Raw genomic sequence first — 17,962 nt, 5'->3', positions numbered from 1 at the left:
ACCACCTCTCTCTTTGCTTTACGCTGCATCTCCTTGTACTCCTGTCTACTTTCTTCATCTGTCTTGACTATCCCACTTCTTCTTTGCCAACCTCTTCCTCTGTATACTTTGCTCTACTTCCTCATTCCACCACCAAGTCTCCTTGTCTTCCTTCCTCTGTTCTGATGACACACCAAGTACCTTCCTAGCTGTCTCCCTCACTATTTCTGCAGTGGTTGTCCAGCCATCTGGCAACTCTTCACTACCACCCAGTGCCTGTCTTACCTCCTCCCTGAACTCCACACAACAGTCTTCCTTCTTCAACCATTTGATCTTCGGCTCTGCCTTCACTCTCTTCCTCTTCTTGGTCTCCAAAGTCATCCTGCAGACCACCACCCGATGCTGCCTAGCTACGTTCTCCCCTGTCACCACCTTGCAGGCTCCAATCCCTTTCAGATGTCGCCTTCTACATAAGATATAGTCCACCTGTGTGCACTTTCCTCCACTCTTGTACGTCACCCTGTGTTCCTCCCTCTTCTTGAAATATGTATTCACCACAGCCATTTCCATCGGATCTGACGAGACCGGGGCGCGAACCCCGGGTCCCAGTGGGCAACTGCATCGACACAAAGCTGATGCTTAGACCGCTACACCACCGCGTACCCCACTTTTACCAAAATTTTTGAAGAAATTCTTAAGCAGAACACATCAATATGCATAGAATCGGAGTACTCAGAGCCATAGCTAGTGTGGCACTGGCAGCGCTTGCTTGTTGTGGTCTTTTTCAGCCCTGTTACAATACTTCAACTTCCACCACAAGACGCTTCAGGATTGCTGAAGCGTCTTGTGATGTAGGCTGGAAGGTTCAGGCTCCCGATTCCTGCATGCGGGACAAACCCCGGATAGGCCCCTCCTCGCGGTCTTGAACAGACTTCACTTGTGGAGTTGGCGTAACCTGGGCAGCACTCAGCTGGCTAAAGCCTAACGGGGCCGCGGACTGGCGGTTATAAAAATCCTACACATCCCTGGCTTGTAAGTGCCTAACAAGTGGGCAGTCCGGACTCCCGATCCGACCATCACCTGGGTGCATGCATTGTTTTTGAAGATCGATACGGTGTTGTGAAGGATAACGTCACACTACTCGAGTGTATCAATAGTTTTCTATTGCCAATAGGTGTGAGTGATTGCGTGTATGTGTATTGGTCATAGATTGTATAAAGTTAAGTTTCCTTTATTAATCCCCCTTGGGGAAATCCAGTTACTGCAAAGTAACCCATCCTAGCTGTGATCTGTGTAGCTAGGAGCAGTGGGCTGCTGCCTTGATGCTGCGCCCAGGGACCAGCTCCAGTTCTTTCCCCATTGCCTTGCTCAGGGGCACAGACAGGAGTATTAACCCTAACATGCATGTTTATTTTGATGGTGGGGGAAACCGGAGTACCTGGAGAAAACCCACTGCAGACACGGGGAGAACATGCAAACTCCACACAGAGGACGACCTGTGATGACCCTCCCAAGGTTGGACCTACTTGCTTTGAGGCAACGGCGCTAACAACAAGGCAACCATGCCACCCATAAAAATAGATGGAAGTAGCACATGTGATGCCACCAAATGGTTTCTGAAGTGGCATTTTGAAGCCTGAACTTTGGTTTTATTCTCACCGTTATCTTGTCAATTGTTGGAACCATAATATCCAATTTCAGGCAATGAGGTGGAGTTGGGTGGAGTGTGGGTGGAGCTGGGGTGTGACCTTGGTGGTAAACAGGTTTACTGACCTTTTAATCAGTCAGATAAGTCATCAACATGCCACTTTTTTAATCCTTAATATGTTCTTAACAGAACAACCATTTTCAAAATACCCACCCTCATACTGTGTTACGGACTTGAAATTAGTAATTGAGAACCCAACTTCTTGTAGATAAAATTTACTGACTTTGTATATGAAGGTAGAATTTGGGAAATCTCTCACTGATTTACAATTGGCTGAAAGTTCTTTGGTGGCAGCCACCTAGTGGCCCAGTTAGAACTACAATTTAAGGCACTTATGCATTGGCTTCAACTTCCAGCCCCACTGGTTGCTGCTTGGTATTGGCCTGTAATGGACTGTCAATCTATCCCGGGTGTGTCCTAGCCCGAAATATGCAGAGTTAATCGCCCAGGTCCTGGCCCCAAGTGACACTAAGGAACTTAGCAGGAGTAGAACATGGATGCATGGATGTCCACTAGATGACTGCTATTTCTGTGTAAATTGTTATCACAAGGCCGTGCGTTTTCTGTACTGACATTTTTCCCTGTAGCATTGTGCAGGTATCTGCCAGAGCGTGTGTATTCCTATTGTTTGTGCCCAATTCGCACTCTCTTCCTGAGAGTGTGTATGTATGTTATGTTGCACAGGTACAGTGCTGCTTGAAAGTATGTGAACCCCTTGAGCAGTTTAGAGTTTTCTGTTGTTTTACCATGATTTTCTTATTCTATCATCACCAGTTTTTATGTATGAAATGTCAGATATATGTTTATCAGTTGCATGTACTTGTTTAGTGGGACTTGTTTAAGTAGCCCAAAAACTACATGAAACATGGAATTAGGGTATGTGCAAAAGTAAGTGAACCCCCAGCTGCATTGGTTAAGTCAAGCAGGTAACAGACTCGGGTGAAACACATTTGGGTGCTTAATTAATCATTTAAGCAGACCAATGAAATGAGACATCCTTGGGAAAGGGTTTGGCCTGCACTAATTAAAAGAGAGAGGAAACCAACCAAGCCACTGTGGTCCCATACAAATCAACAATGCCGAGAGCAAAGGAGATATCCGAGGACATGAAGAAGAGGGTAGTGACAGCCCATCAGTCTGGGGAGGGCTATAAGACCATCTCCAAAAGATTCCAGCTCCATCCATCCACTGTAAGACAAATAATTTACAAATGGAGGGCCTTCAACATGACAGCAACTCTGCCTAGAAGTGGACGCCCATCAAAACTATCACCCAGAAGCACCAGAAAAATAATACATCAGGTAAAGGCCAACCCACACATCACCTCTAGGGAGTTGCAGACCTCTCTGGTAGCATCTGGGACAAATGTGCATGCGTCTACAATCAGACGGAAACTGAATAGCCATGACATTCATGGGAGGGTTGCTAGAAGGAAGCCTCTGCTCTCAAAAAAGAACAAAGCTGCCCATTTCAACTTTGCCAGAGAGCACTTGGACAAACCAGAGGCCTTCTGGAAGTCCATTCTCTGGACAGACGAGTCCAAAATAGAATTATTTGGTCACAATCAAAACCAACATGTTTGGAGAAAAGCCAACACTGCATATGAAGAAAAGAACCTCCTCCCAACAGTGAAGCATGGTGGTGCAAATGTGAAGGTCTGGGGCTGCTTTTCTGCTTCTGGACCTGGACGACTCCATATTATCCAAGGAACCATGAATTCTCCGGCATATCAACAAATTCTTGACCACAATCTCCTGCCATCAGTCAGGGAGTTGAAGCTGGGACGAAAATGGATTATGCAACAAGACAATGACCCAAAGCATTCCAGCAAAACTACAAAGGAATGGCTTCAGAGAAAGAGGATTCGTACTCTGGATTGGCCCAGTCAAAGTCCGGACCTTAATCCAATTGAAATGTTGTGGCGAGATCTGAAGAAGTTGGTACATACCAGATGTCCCTCCAACCTCTCTCAACTGGCTGAGTTCTGCAAGGAGGAGTGGGCAAAAAACCCCATAAGCAGATGCGAAAGACTGGTTAGTGGTTACAGAAGACGTTTGGTTGAAGTAATGGCCTCAAAAGGAGGAGCCACAAGCTACTAATACAAGGGTTCACATACTTTTGCACATGTTAAATTTTCAGTTTTTGTGAAATAAACCACCTTTGTTGAATTAAATAATGACAATATATCTCTTTTTGTGTGTGTGTCCATTATTTGGAAGGTGTGCTTTACAAATTGGGATTTGGATGTATGTGTAATAAGCTTATTTTAATGTTTTTTACAAAAACAGTGACCATGTCTGGAGGGTTCACAAACTTTCAAGCAGCACTGTATCTATCTCTCTGAGGGTGTGTTTATGTTGTATTGTGCAGGTATCTCTCTGAGGGTGTGTTTGTGTTGTAGTGTGCAGGTATCTCTCTGAGGGTGTGTTTGTGTTGTAGTGTGCAGGTATCTTTCTGAGTGTGTGTTTGTGTTGTATTGTGTGGGTATCTCTCTGAGTGTGTGTCTGTGTTGTGTTTGTGTTGTATTTTGCAGGTATCTCTTAGTTTGTGTTTTTTTGTGTTGTGCGGTTATCTCCACGATTGTGTGTTTATGCTGTATTGTGCAGGTATCTCTCTGAGTGTGTGTTTGTGTTGTAGTAAGCAGGTATCTCTCTTGAATATGTGTTTTAGTGTGCAGATATATCTGAGTGTGTATGTGTTGTATTGTACTTGTATCTCTCTGAGTGTGTGTTTGTGTTGTAGTGAGCAGGTATCTCTCTTGAATTTGTGTTTTAGTGTGCAGATATATCTGAGTGTGTGTTTGGGTTGTAGTGTGCAGGTATCTCTCTGAGTGTGTTTGTGTTGTAGTGAGCAGGTATCTCTCTTGAATTTGTGTTTTAGTGTGCAGATATATCTGAGTGTGTGTTTGGGTTGTAGTGTGCAGGTATCTCTCTGAGTGTGTGTTTGTGTTGTATTGTGTGGGTATCTTTCTGAGTGTGTGTTTGTGTTGTATTGTGCGGGTATCTTTCTGAGTGTGTGTTTGTGTTGTATTGTGCGGGTATCTTTCTGAGTGTTTGTTTGTGTTGTATTGTGCAGGTATCTTTCTGAGTGTGTGTTTGTGTTGTATTGTGCGGGTATCTCTCTGACAGTGTGCTTGTGTTGTATTGTGCAAGTATCTATCCAAGTGTGTGTTTTTGTTGTATTATACAGGTATCTCTCTTGAGTGTGTGTTTGTGTTGTAGTATGCAGGTATCTCTCTTGAGTGTGTGTTTGTGTTGTAGTATGCAGGTATCTCTCTTGAGTGTGTGTCTGTGTGGTATTGTGCAGGTATTTATCTAGAGTGTGTGTTTGTGTTGTGCTTGTGTTGTATTTTGCAGGTATCTCTCTTGAGTGTGTGTTTGTGTTGTAGTATGAGGGTATCTCTCTGAGGGTGTGTTTGTGTTGTATTTTGCAGGTATCTCTCTTGAGTGTGTGTTTGTGTTGTAGTATGCAGGTATCTCTCTGAGGGTGTGTTTGTGTTGTATTTTGCAGGTATCTCTCTTGAGTGTGTGTGTGTTGTATTTTGCAGGTATCTCTTAGTTTGTGTTTTTTTTGTGTTGTGCAGTTATCTCCCCGATTCTGTGTTTATGCTGTATTGTGCATGTATCTCTCTGAGTGTGTGTTTGTGTTGTGCAGGTATCTCTCTGAGTGTTTGTTTGTGTTGTAGTGAGCAGGTATCTCTCTTGAGTGTGTGTTTGTGTTTTAGTGTGCAGATATATCTGAGTGTGTATGTGTTGTATTGTACTTGTATCTCTCTGAGTGTGTGTTTGTGTTGTGTTGTGCAGGTATTTCTCTGAGTGTGTGTTTGTGTTGTGTTGTGCAGGTATCTCGCTGAGTGTTTGTTTGTGTTGTATTATGCAAGTATCTCTCTTAAATGTGTGTATTTGTGTTGTGTTGTGCAGGTATCGCTCTGAGGGTGTGTGTGTGTTGTATTATGCAGGTATCTCTCTGAATGTGTGTTTTTGTTGTATTATACAGGTATCTCTCTTGAGTGTGTGTTTGTGTTGTAGTATGCAGGTATCTCTCTTGAGTGTGTGTTTGTGTTGTATTGTGCAGGTATCTCTATGAGTGTGTGTTTGTGTTGTGTTGTGCAGGTATCTCTCTGAGTGTGTGTTTGTGTTGTATTGTGCAGGTATCTCTATGAGTGTGTGTTTGTGTTGTGTTGTGCAGGTATCTCTATGAGTGTGTGTTTGTGTTGTGTAGGTATCTCTCTCAGTGTGTGTTTGTGTTGTGTTGTGTAGGTATCTCTCTGAGTGTGGTGCCGATGTACTTGGGGGAGATTGCTCCTAAGAACCTGCGAGGCTTCTTGGGCCTCATGCCCAGCATCTTCATCTGCATCGGGGTTTTCACTGCGCAGATCCTCGGCCTGCATGAGCTTCTAGGAAAGGTAGTCGCACACCGACTTCATGTCTTTGTGTTGGTAACACTTTACAGTGTGTTGCCTGCATGTTAGTAACACTGTACGGTGTGTTACCTGCATGTTAGTAACACTTTAAAGTGCGTTACCTACATGTTGGTAACACTTTACAGTGTGTTACCTGCATGTTGGTGACACTTTACAGTGTGTTACCTGTATGTTGGTAACACTTTACAGTGTGTTACCTGCATGTTGTTGACACTTTACAGTGTGTTACCTGTATGTTAGTAACACTTTACAGTGTGTTACCTGCTGTTGGTAACATTTTACAGTGTGTTACCTGCATGTTGGTAATACTTTACAGTCTGTTACCTGCTTGTTCGTAACACTTTACAGTGTGTTACCCGTGTGTTGGTAACACTTTACAGTGTGTTACCTGTGTGTTGGTAACACTTTACAGTCTGTTACCTGCGTGTTGGGAACACTTTACAGTGTGTTACATGCATGTTGGTACCACTTTACAGTATGCTACCTGCGTGTTGGTGACACTTTACAGTCTGTTACCTGTATGTTACTAACACTTTACAGTCTGTTACCTGCTTGTTCGTAACACTTTACAGTGTGTTACCCGTGTGTTGGTAACACTTTACAGTCTGTTACCTGCGTGTTGGCAACACTTTACAGTGTGTTACCTGTCTGTTGGTAACACTTTACAGTGTGTTACCTGTGTGTTGGTAACACTTTACAGTGTGTTACCCGTGTGTTGGTAACACTTTACAGTCTGTTACCTGCGTGTTGGCAACACTTTACAGTCTGTTACCTGTCTGTTGGTAACACTTTGCAGTGTGTTACCTGTGTGTTGGTAACACTTTGCAGTCTGTTACCTGCGTGTTGGTAACAGTTAACAGTCTGTTACCTGTGTGTTGGTAACACTTTGCAGTCTGTTACCTGCATGTTAGTAACAGTTAACAGTCTGTTACCTGTGTGTTGGTAACACTTTGCACTCTGTTACCTGCATGTTGGTAAAATTTTACAGTGTGTTACTTGTATGTTAGTAACACTTTACAGTGTGTTACCTGTATGTTGGTAACACTTTATCGTGTGTTACCTGCATGTTGGTGACACTTTACAGTGTGTTACCTGTATGTTACTAACACTTTACAGTCTGTTACCTGCTTGTTCGTAACACTTTACAGTGTGTTACCCGTGTGTTGGTAACACTTTACAGTCTGTTACCTGCGTGTTGGCAACACTTTACAGTGTGTTACTGTGTGTTGGTAAAACTTTACAGTGTGTTACCTGTCTGTTGGTAACACTTTACAGTATGCTACCTGCGTGTTGGCAACACTTTACAGTGTGTTACTGTGTGTTGGTAACACTTTACAGTGTGTTACCTGTCTGTTGGTAACACTTTACAGTCTGTTACCTGCGTGTTGGCAACACTTTACAGTGTGTTACTGTGTGTTGGTAACACTTTACAGTGTGTTACCTGTCTGTTGGTAACACTTTACAGTCTGTTACCTGCGTGTTGGTAACACTTTACAGTCTGTTACCTGTATTCTTGTAACACTTTACACTCTGTTAAATGTATGTTGGTAACACTTTACAGTTTGTTACCTGCGCGTTGGTAACAATTTACAGTCTGTTACCTGCGTGGTGGGAACACTTTACAGTATGTTACCTGTATTCTTGTAACACTTTACACTCTGTTAAATGTATGTTGGTAACACTTTACAGTTTGTTACCTGCGTGTTGGTAACAATTTACAGTCTGTTACCTGCGTGTTGGGAACACTTTACAGTATGTTACCTGCGTGTTGGTAACACTTTAAAGTTTGTTAGCTGCGTGTTGGTAACAATTTACAGTCTGTTACCTGCGTGTTGGGAACACTTTACAGTGTGTTACATGCATGTTGGTACCACTTTACAGTATGTTACCTGCGTGTTGGTAACACTTTAAAGTTTGTTACCTGCGTGTTAGTAACAGTTAACAGTCTGTTACCTGTGTGTTGGGAACACTTTACAGTCTGTTCCCTGCATGTTGGTAACATTTTACAGTGTGTTACTTGTATGTTAGTAACACTTTACAGTGTGTTACCTGTGTGTTGGTAACACTTTACAGTCTCTTACCTGTGTGTTGGTAACACTTTACAGTGTGTTACCTGTGTGTTGGTAACACTTTACAGGGTGTGTTGGTAAAACTCTACAGTCTGTTACCTGTATATTGGTAACACTTTACAGTGTTTTACCTGTGTGTTGGTAACACTTTACAGTCTGTTACCTTTGTGCTGGTAACACTTTACAGTCTGTTACCTGTGTTCTGGTAACACTTTACAGTGTTTTACCTTCCGGTTGTTAACACTTTACAGTTTGTTACCTGCGTTTTGGTAACACTTTACAGTCTGTTACATGTGTGTTTTTCAGAAACAATAACAAAAGCAGAAGTTAGTGACGTTACTTTATAAATCAAGAATGGATAATTCAAGAATCGTTTTCAGACTCTCCTACAGAGACCTGGCCAAGTATTTGGTATGGGAGTATTTGAGAGGTAGTTATTTGTTATTTGAAGATTTGAAGGTTATTTGCAGGGTATTTGCAGGGTGTCTGAATGGTATTTGAATCTTATTTGAAGGGTATGTGGAGGTAATTTAAAGGGTATTTACTGGGTTATTTGCAGGGTATTTGGAGGTTATTTGCAGGGTATTTGGGGGTTATTTGCAGGGTATTTGGAGGTTATTTGCAGGGTATTTGGAGGTTATTTGCAGGGTGTCTGAAGGTTATTTGAAGGGTATTTGCAGGGTGTCTGAAGGGTATTTGAAGGTTATTTGCAGGGTATTTGGAGGTTATATGCAGGATATGTGAAGGTTATTTGCAGGGTCTTTGGGGGTTATTTGCAGGATATTTGAAGGTTATTTGCAGGGTATTTGGAGGTTATTTACAGGGTGTTTGAAGGTTATTTGAAGGGTATTTGCAGGGTGTCTGAAGGGTATTTGCAGGGTATTTGAAGGTTATTTGCAGGGTATTTGGATGTTATTTGCAGTTTATTTGGAGGTTATTTGCAGAGTATCGGGTATTTGAATGTTATTTGCAGGGTATTTGAAGATTATTTGCAGGGTATTTGGAGGTTATTTACAGGGTTTCTGAGGGTTATTTGAAGGGTGTCTGAAGGGTATTTGAAGGTTATTTGCAGAGTATTTTGAGGTTATATGTAGGGTATTTAAAGGTTATTTGCAGGGTATTTGGATGTTATTTGCAGGGTATTTGGATGTTATTTGCAGTTTATTTGGAGGTTATTTGCAGGGTATCAGGTATTTGGATGTTATTTGCAGGGTATTTGCAGGTTATTTGCAGGGTATTTGCAGGGTGTCTGAATGGTATTTGAATCTTATTTGAAGGGTATGTGGAGGTAATTTGAAGGGTATTTACTGAGTTATTTAGAGGGTATTTGGAGGTTATTTGCAGGGTATTCTGAGGTTATTTGCAGGGTATTTGGGGGTTATTTGCAGGATATTTGGAGGTTATTTGCAGGGTATTTGGAGGTTATTTGCAGGGTGTCTGAAGGTTATTTGAAGGGTATTTGCAGGGTGTCTGAAGGGTATTTGAAGGTTATTTGCAGGGTATTTGGATGTTATATGCAGGATATGTGAAGGTTATTTGCAGGGTCTTTGGGGTTATTTGCAGGATATTTGAAGGTTATTTGCAGGGTATTTGGAGGTTATTTACAGGGTGTTTGAAGGTTATTTGAAGGGTATTTGCAGGGTGTCTGAAGGGTATTTGCAGGATATTTGAAGGTTATTTGCAGGGTATTTGGATGTTATTTGCAGTTTATTTGGAGGTTATTTGCAGAGTATCGGGTATTTGAATGTTATTTGCAGGGTATTTGAAGATTATTTGCAGGGTATTTGGAGGTTATTTACAGGGTGTCTGAGGGTTATTTGAAGGGTGTCTGAAGGTTATTTGGAGGTTATTTGCAGGGTATTTTGAGGTTATATGTAGGGTATTTAAAGGTTATTTGCAGGGTATTTGGATGTTATTTGCAGGGTATTTGGATGTTATTTGCAGTTTATTTGGAGGTTATTTGCAGGGTATCAGGTATTTGGATGTTATTTGCAGGGTATTTGAAGGTTATTTGCATGGTATTTGGAGGTTATTTGCAGGGTATTTGGAGGTTATTTGCAGGGTGTCTGAAGGTTATTTGAAGGGTATTTGCAGGGTGTCTGAAGGGTATTTGAAGGTTATTTGCAGGGTATTTGGAGGTTATATGCAGGATATGTGAAGGTTATTTGCAGGGTCTTTGGGGGTTATTTGCAGTTTATTTGGAGGTTATTTGCAGGGTATTTGGAGGTTATTTGCAGTTTATTTGGAGGTTATTTGCAGGGTATCAGGTATTTGGATGTTATTTGCAGGGTATTTGAAGGTTATTTGCATGGTATTTGGAGGTTATTTGCAGGGTATTTGAAGGTTATTTGCATGGTATTTGGAGGTTATTTGCAGGGTATTTGGAGATTATTTGCAGGGTGTCTGAAGGGTATTTAAAGGGTATTTGGAGGTTATTTGCAGGGTATTTGAAGGTTATTTGCATGGTATTTGGAGGTTATTTGCAGGATATTTGGAGGTTATTTACAGGGTGTTTGAAGGTTATTTGAAGGGTATTTGCAGGGTGTCTGAAGGGTATTTGCAGGGTATTTGAAGGTTATTTGCAGGGTATTTGGATGTTATTTGCATGGTATTTGGAGGTTATTTGCAGGGTATTTGGAGATTATTTGCAGGGTGTCTGAAGGGTATTTAAAGGGTATTTGGAGGTTATTTGCAGGGTATTTGAAGGTTATTTGCATGGTATTTGGAGGTTATTTGCAGGATATTTGGAGGTTATTTACAGGGTGTTTGAAGGTTATTTGAAGGGTATTTGCAGGGTGTCTGAAGGGTATTTGCAGGGTATTTGAAGGTTATTTGCAGGGTATTTGGATGTTATTTGCAGTTTATTTGGAGGTTATTTGCAGAGTATCGGGTATTTGAATGTTATTTGCAGGGTATTTGAAGATTATTTGCAGGGTATTACGAGGTTATTTACAGGGTGTCTGAGGGTTATTTGAAGGGTGTCTGAAGGGCATTTGAAGGTTATTTGCAGGGTATTTTGAGGTTATATGTAGGGTATTTAAAGGTTATTTGCAGGGTATTTGGATGTTATTTGCAGGGTATTTGGATGTTATTTGCAGTTTATTTGGAGGTTATTTGCAGGGTATCAGGTATTTGGATGTTATTTGCAGGGTATTTGAAGGTTATTTGCATGGTATTTGGAGGTTATTTGCAGGGTATTTGGAGGTTATTTGCAGGGTGTCTGAAGGGTATTTAAAGGGTATTTGGAGGTTATTTGCAGGGTATTTTGAGGTTATATGTAGGGTATTTAAAGGTTATTTGCAGGGTATTTGGATGTTATTTGCAGGGTATTTGGAGGTTATTTGCAGTTTATTTGGAGGTTATTTGCAGGGTATTTGGAGGTTATTTGCAGTTTATTTGGAGGTTATTTGCAGGGTATCATGTATTTGGATGTTATTTGCAGGGTATTTGAAGGTTATTTGCATGGTATTTGGAGGTTATTTGCAGGGTATTTGAAGGTTATTTGCATGGTATTTGGAGGTTATTTGCAGGGTATTTGGAGGTTATTTGCAGGGTGTCTGAAGGGTATTTAAAGGGTATTTGCAGGGTGTCTGAAGGGTATTTGAAGGTTATTTGCAGGGTATTTGGAGGTTATATGCAGGATATGTGAAGGTTATTTGCAGGGTCTTTGGGGGTTATTTGCAGTTTATTTGGAGGTTATTTGCAGGGTATTTGGAGGTTATTTGCAGTTTATTTGGAGGTTATTTGCAGGGTATCAGGTATTTGGATGTTATTTGCAGGGTATTTGAAGGTTATTTGCATGGTGTTTGGAGGTTATTTGCAGGGTATTTGGAGATTATTTGCAGGGTGTCTGAAGGGTATTTAAAGGGTATATGGAGGTTATTTGCAGAGTATTTGAAGGTTATTTGCATGGTATTTGGAGGTTATTTGCAGGGTATTTGGAGGTTATTTGCAGGGTATTTGGAGGTTATTTGCAGGGTGTCTGAAGGGTATTTAAAGGGTATTTGGAGGTTATTTGCAGGGTATTTGGAGGTTATTTGCAGGGTGTCTGAAGGGCATTTGAAGGAAGATATGAGAATACAGCATCTCTGTACAGCCAGTACTAGTAATGGTGCTCCGCTGTGTGTCCTGGTTGTGCGATTCAGCGTACAGGCAGAGTGCCAGGGGAGGAGAGCTTGCGATAATGGGAACGATGAGCTGGGGATAATGGGAAAGGGAAATGCAGTTTGCTTTAGTGTTTCTGTCTTCATTAACTTCTAATGGAAACAGTTTATCTGTAAAAATGATTGAGGATGTGGAAAAGAAAAATAATTTGATGATGGGTTGAACAACAAATTCCAAACTCCAGATCAGTGCATGTTTGTTACTTAAGCACGGACTTAAGTATGGTCAGAGTAAATTCCATTCACTAGAGGTACATCAGGACGTCAAAGATGAGTATGAATTGGCATCTGGGTAGCGTAGGGTTCTATTCCATTACCTACCAGCACGAGGATCGCCAGTTCGAATCCCCGTGTTACCTCCGGCTTGGTCGGGCGTCCCTACAGACACAATTGGCCGTGTCTGCGGGTGGGAAGCTGGATGTGGGTATGTGTTCTGGTCGCTGCACTAGCGCCTCCTCTGGTCGGTCAGGGTGTCTGTTCAGGGGGGAGGGGTACTGGGGGTAATAGCGTGACCTCCCACGTGTTACGTCCCGCTGGTGAAACTCCTCACTGTCAGGTGAAAAGAAGCGGCTGGCGACTCCACATGTATGGGAGGAGGCATGTGGTAGTCTGCAGCCCTCCCCGGATCAGCAGAGGGGGCGGAGCAGGACCGGGACGGCTCGGAAGAGTGGGGTGATTGGTCAAGTGCAATCGGCGAGATCTGTTAGAATCTGTTAGAATTTGAACGTGTAATAAGGAAAACCAAATCAGCTCAAGCGTGATGAATGTCAGTTCTGTGAAGGTAAGAATGCAACGATGGCTCAACAGTTGGCCTGTCAGTCAGGGGGAGGGTGTCAGTGGTGCAACTGTTTTGATATAGATGTTAAATTCAGTCTGTAACATGGAACATGTGAGCAAAACAGCGATGTCAGATCCCTGACGGGAAAACCAACATGGTTTACACACAAACAGACTCTTATTCCAGACCGTGTGTGATACCTGGCCATGGTGTTGCCTGTGGTGCAGCGCTCACACAATGTCTCTCTGCTGGAGTCAGGAGGAGCACTGGCCCCTGTTCCTGTCCGTGGTGGTTGTCCCCACCTTCATCCAGATGATGCTGTTGCCGTGGTTTCCGGAGAGCCCCAGGTACCTGCTGATTGAGAAGCACAACGTCCACGCCACCATCACAGGTCTGTGTTCACATGTGGACCCGCTCAAACAGACAGAACATCTTATCACACACGTTCTTCCCTCTGGTCCGGCACCGTGCGGTGCCAGGCAAAGCATGCAGAGCACTGAAGCTCGCCACATGTTGGGTTTGTTTTTTGATTTTGATATACTTTATTGACCCCCGATGGAAAATGTAAGCCATGCTAGCTGTGTAGCTAGCAGCAGTGGGCAGCCACCCTGCAGCACCCGGGGACCAACTCCAGTTCGTCGGGCCGTGCCTCAGTCAGGGGCTGTGAGGCAACAGTGCCAACCACTGGGCCACCGTGCTGCCCAGCTATACGAATAACTCGTATTGTAGTTAGTTAAATGTGGCTGAGGAGATGCTGAACACCTCATATTAAAATGTCATCTTCTCTTTTCTTCTTCCCCCTCCTTAATGACATGCTGTTCATTTTCACTGTCACCATGTCCGCTATTTAACATGTTCCATGTGCCAATGACGCGGTAACACAGCCATAAATACCGTGTGTAGCTCTGTCAGCTTGTCCTGGGTGTTGGTCATGACGTCCCATCTCCAGTGTCTTCAAAACATTCCTCCAAAACTTGTGAAAACTACTTCTGTGTAAAAAAAAATCCAGACTACAGTGACGACAACGTTCCAGCATCGGCACGTTGGTATTGTGGCTGTAACCACAGGTGTTGGTGTGAACTGACTTTCAACAAAGCCAGCATCTGGAAGGTACACATCCAGACAGGTTATGGGGTTTTTACATCGATGTCATTTATTTATTTATTTAGTAAGATCATTTTGTTTATCTAGACAGCGATGGTGAAGGCAGGCAGGGAATTGGGGGGAGAGAGGGGTAAGACATGCAAAAAAGGTCAGCAGCTGGATTCGAACCAGCGACAATTGCAACCATGTAGCCATGTGGTATACGATGTGACCGTCTGGCTACGGGGCGCTCCGATGCTGTGGTTTTACTGTAGTGAGTCATTATTTCGCTTTCTCCAAAAAAAACCTAAAATAACTAGAAAAATAAATACGTAGAGATGAATAAATAAATAAATAAATAAATAAATAAATAAATAAATCTAACATTCATCAAGTATGCTGGCTCGTGTCACGGTAATGATTGAAATCGCCAGTTCCGTTCTGTCATGTCATGGTGCCTCTCCGCTCTCTGCCAGCCTTGAAGTGGTACAGGGCCAAGTGTGACATCCAAGCGGAGATTGAGGAGATGCAGGAGGAGCAGCGCTCCCTGTCGTCGATGGAGACGGTGTCGGTGTGGCGCCTGTTACTAGATGACACGGTCCGTTGGCAGGTGTTCAGCGTGGTCGTCATCAACATCGGCATGCAGCTGTCCGGCATTGATGCTGTAAGTCACTGAATACTCTGTAATGATGCTGATGTTGCTGTGATAGTAATCTGCACTGTGTTGTTACAGTGTAGTAACAATAGATAGTAATCTGCACTGTGTTGTTACAGTGTAGTAACAATAGATAGTCATCTGCACTGTGTGGTTACAGTGTAATAACAATAGATGGTAATCTGCACTGTGAGGTTACAGTGTAATAACAATAGGTAGTAATCTTCACTGTGTGGTTACAGTGTAATAATAATAGATAGTAATCTGCACTGTGTGGTTACAGTGTAATAACAATAGATAGTAATCTTCACTGTGTGGTTACAGTGTAGTAACAATAGATACTCATCTGCACTGTGTGGTTACAGTGTAATAACAATAGATAGTAATCTTCACTGTGTGGTTACAGTGTAGTAACAATAGATAGTCATCTACACTGTGTGGTTACAGTGTAATAACAATAGATAGTAATCTGCACTGTGTGGTTACAGTGTAATAACAATAGATAGTAATATGCGCTGTGTGGTTACAGTGTAATAACAATAGATGGTAATCTGCACTGTGAGGTTACAGTGTAATAACAATAGATAGTAATATGCGCTGTGTGGTTACAGTGTAATAACAATAGATGGTAATCTGCACTGTGAGGTTACAGTGTAATAACAATAGATATTAATCTGCACTGTGTGGTTACAGTGTAATAATAATAGATAGTAATCTGCACTGTGTGGTTACAGTGTAATAACAATAGATAGTAATCTTCACTGTGTGGTTACAGTGTAGTAACAATAGATACTCATCTGCACTGTGTGGTTACAGTGTAATAACAATAGATAGTAATCTGTGCTGTGTTGTTACAGTGTAATAACAATAGATAGTAATCTGCACTGTGTGGTTACAGTGTAATAACAATAGATGGTAATCTGCACTGTGAGGTTACAGTGTAATAACAACAGATGGTAATCTGCACTGTGAGGTTACAGTGTAATAACAATAGATAGTAATATGCGCTGTGTGGTTACAGTGTAATAACAATAGATGGTAATCTGCACTGTGAGGTTACAGTGTAATAACAATAGATAGTAATCTGCGCTGTGTGGTTACAGTGTAATAACAATAGATGGTAATATGCGCTGTGTGGTTACAGTGTAATAACAATAGATGGTAATCTGCACTGTGAGGTTACAGTGTAGTAACAATAGATAGTAATCTTCACTGTGTGGTTACAGTGTAATAACAATAGATAGCAATCTTCACTGTGTGGTTACAGTGTAGTAACAATAGATAGTCATCTGCGCTGTGTGGTTACAGTGTAATAACAATAGATAGTAATCTGCGCTGTGTTGTTACAGTGTAATAACAATAGATAGTAATCTGCACTGTGTGGTTACAGTGTAGTAACAATAGATAGTCATCTGCAGTTTGAGGTTACAGTGTAATAACAATAGATAGTAATCTGCACTGTGAGGTTACAATGTAGCAACAATAGATAGTAATCTTCACTGTGTGGTTACAGAGTAGTAACAATAGATAGTAATCTTCACTGTGTGGTTACAGTGTAGTAACAATAGATAGTCATCTGCACTGTGTGGTTACAGTGTAATAACAATAGATGGTAATCTGCTCTGTGTGGTTACAGTGTAATAACAACAGATGGTAATCTGTGCTGTGTGGTTACAGTGTAATAACAATAGATGGTCATCTGCGCTGTGTGGTTACAGTGTAATAACAATAGATAGTCATCTGCGCTGTGTGGTTACAGTGTAATAACAATAGATAGTAATCTGCACTGTGTTGTTACAGTGTAATAACAATAGATAGTCGTCTGCGCTGTGTGATTACAGTGTAATAACAATAGATAGTCATCTGCGCTGTGTGGTTACAGTCTAATAACAATAGATAGTAATCTGCGCTGTGTGGTTACAGTCTAATAACAATAGATAGTAATCTGCACTGTGTAGTTACAGTGTAATAACAATAGATAGTAATCTGCACTGTGTAGTTACAGTGTAATAACAATAGATAGTAACCTGCACTGTGTAGATACAGTGTAATACCAATAATCAAATCAAATCCTTTTTATTTGTATAGCCCGATATCACAAATTACAAATTTGTCTCAGTGGGCTTAACAGCAACACAACATCCTGTCCTTAGACCCTCTCATTGGATAAGGAACAACTCCCTAAAAACCTTTAACAGGGAGAAAAAATAGGAAGAAAGCTCAGGGAGAGAAACAGAGGAGGATCTCTCTCCCAAGACGGACAGCTTTCAATTATGTTGTGCGCACGCAATTTACATGATACAACATTGAAAGAGGATAACAGAATTATAATGGACATAAAATGTATGAAGAACATGATGCACAGGATGCCAAGCAGTGTCCACATGCCAACGGAGCAGTCCAGGACCCAAGCCACGCGACCAGCATCATCATGTAATAAAAGAAAAACTTATGTGAGGAGTGGAAGGGCAGGCAGCATCCAAATGGCGGCATCCATCACCACGGAGGCCTGGGAGGAGAACCGACTGCACATGCACGCAAGAGAGACTCACATGACACCATTCACACACACAAAGAGAAAGGAGAAGACATCATTCAGAGAGACAGAAAAGACATGTTAGAGAAGAGAACAGTTTGCAATAGTCATTAGCCATAATCAATTAAGTCATAAATTAATCATAATCTATACTCTGTAATCTATACTCGATAATCTCGTCGGCAGAACAGTGGTTGGTAAATGCATTGAGACAGAAGCCGGCCCACCATCCAGTACAGGTTGTGAAGCACCCAATTTAAAGGCAACTAATTGTAAGCTAAGGCAAACAGACGAGTTTTAAGTTTGGATTTAAAGGACTCAACAGACTCTGATTGTCTGATGGCAGCAGGCAAGTTATTCCACAACACTGGAGCCCGATAGGAAAAGGCCCTGCTGCCCCCAGCTGACTTCTTCTTAACTTTGGGTACACACAGGAGCCCTGTATTTTGAGAACGAAGAGCTCGAGATGGCATGTAAGGTTTAAGGAGATCAGACAGGTAGAATGGGGCAAGCCCATTTAGGATTTTATAAGTCAGCAGAAGCACCTTGTATTCTGATCTAACATGGA

At 41.9% G+C, this 17,962-nt stretch overlaps 1 protein-coding gene across 1 annotated transcript in view; it reads left to right on the top strand.

Moving 5' to 3' along the window:
• The window catches only part of slc2a15a (solute carrier family 2 member 15a), a 92,090-nt gene that overhangs the window by 33,081 nt on the left and 41,047 nt on the right, over positions 1-17,962 (top strand). The window contains exons 5-7 of the mRNA XM_056291514.1: positions 5,947-6,092; positions 13,379-13,511; positions 14,680-14,867. Of these exons, the coding sequence (XP_056147489.1) occupies positions 5,947-6,092; positions 13,379-13,511; positions 14,680-14,867 (467 nt within the window). The remainder of the gene's footprint in view (positions 1-5,946; positions 6,093-13,378; positions 13,512-14,679; positions 14,868-17,962) is intronic.

This window comes from Lampris incognitus, chromosome 13 (genome assembly GCF_029633865.1).
Source record: "Lampris incognitus isolate fLamInc1 chromosome 13, fLamInc1.hap2, whole genome shotgun sequence".
Classification (NCBI taxonomy): domain Eukaryota; kingdom Metazoa; phylum Chordata; class Actinopteri; order Lampriformes; family Lampridae; genus Lampris; species Lampris incognitus.
This window is presented reverse-complemented; position numbering and strand designations above follow the sequence as displayed.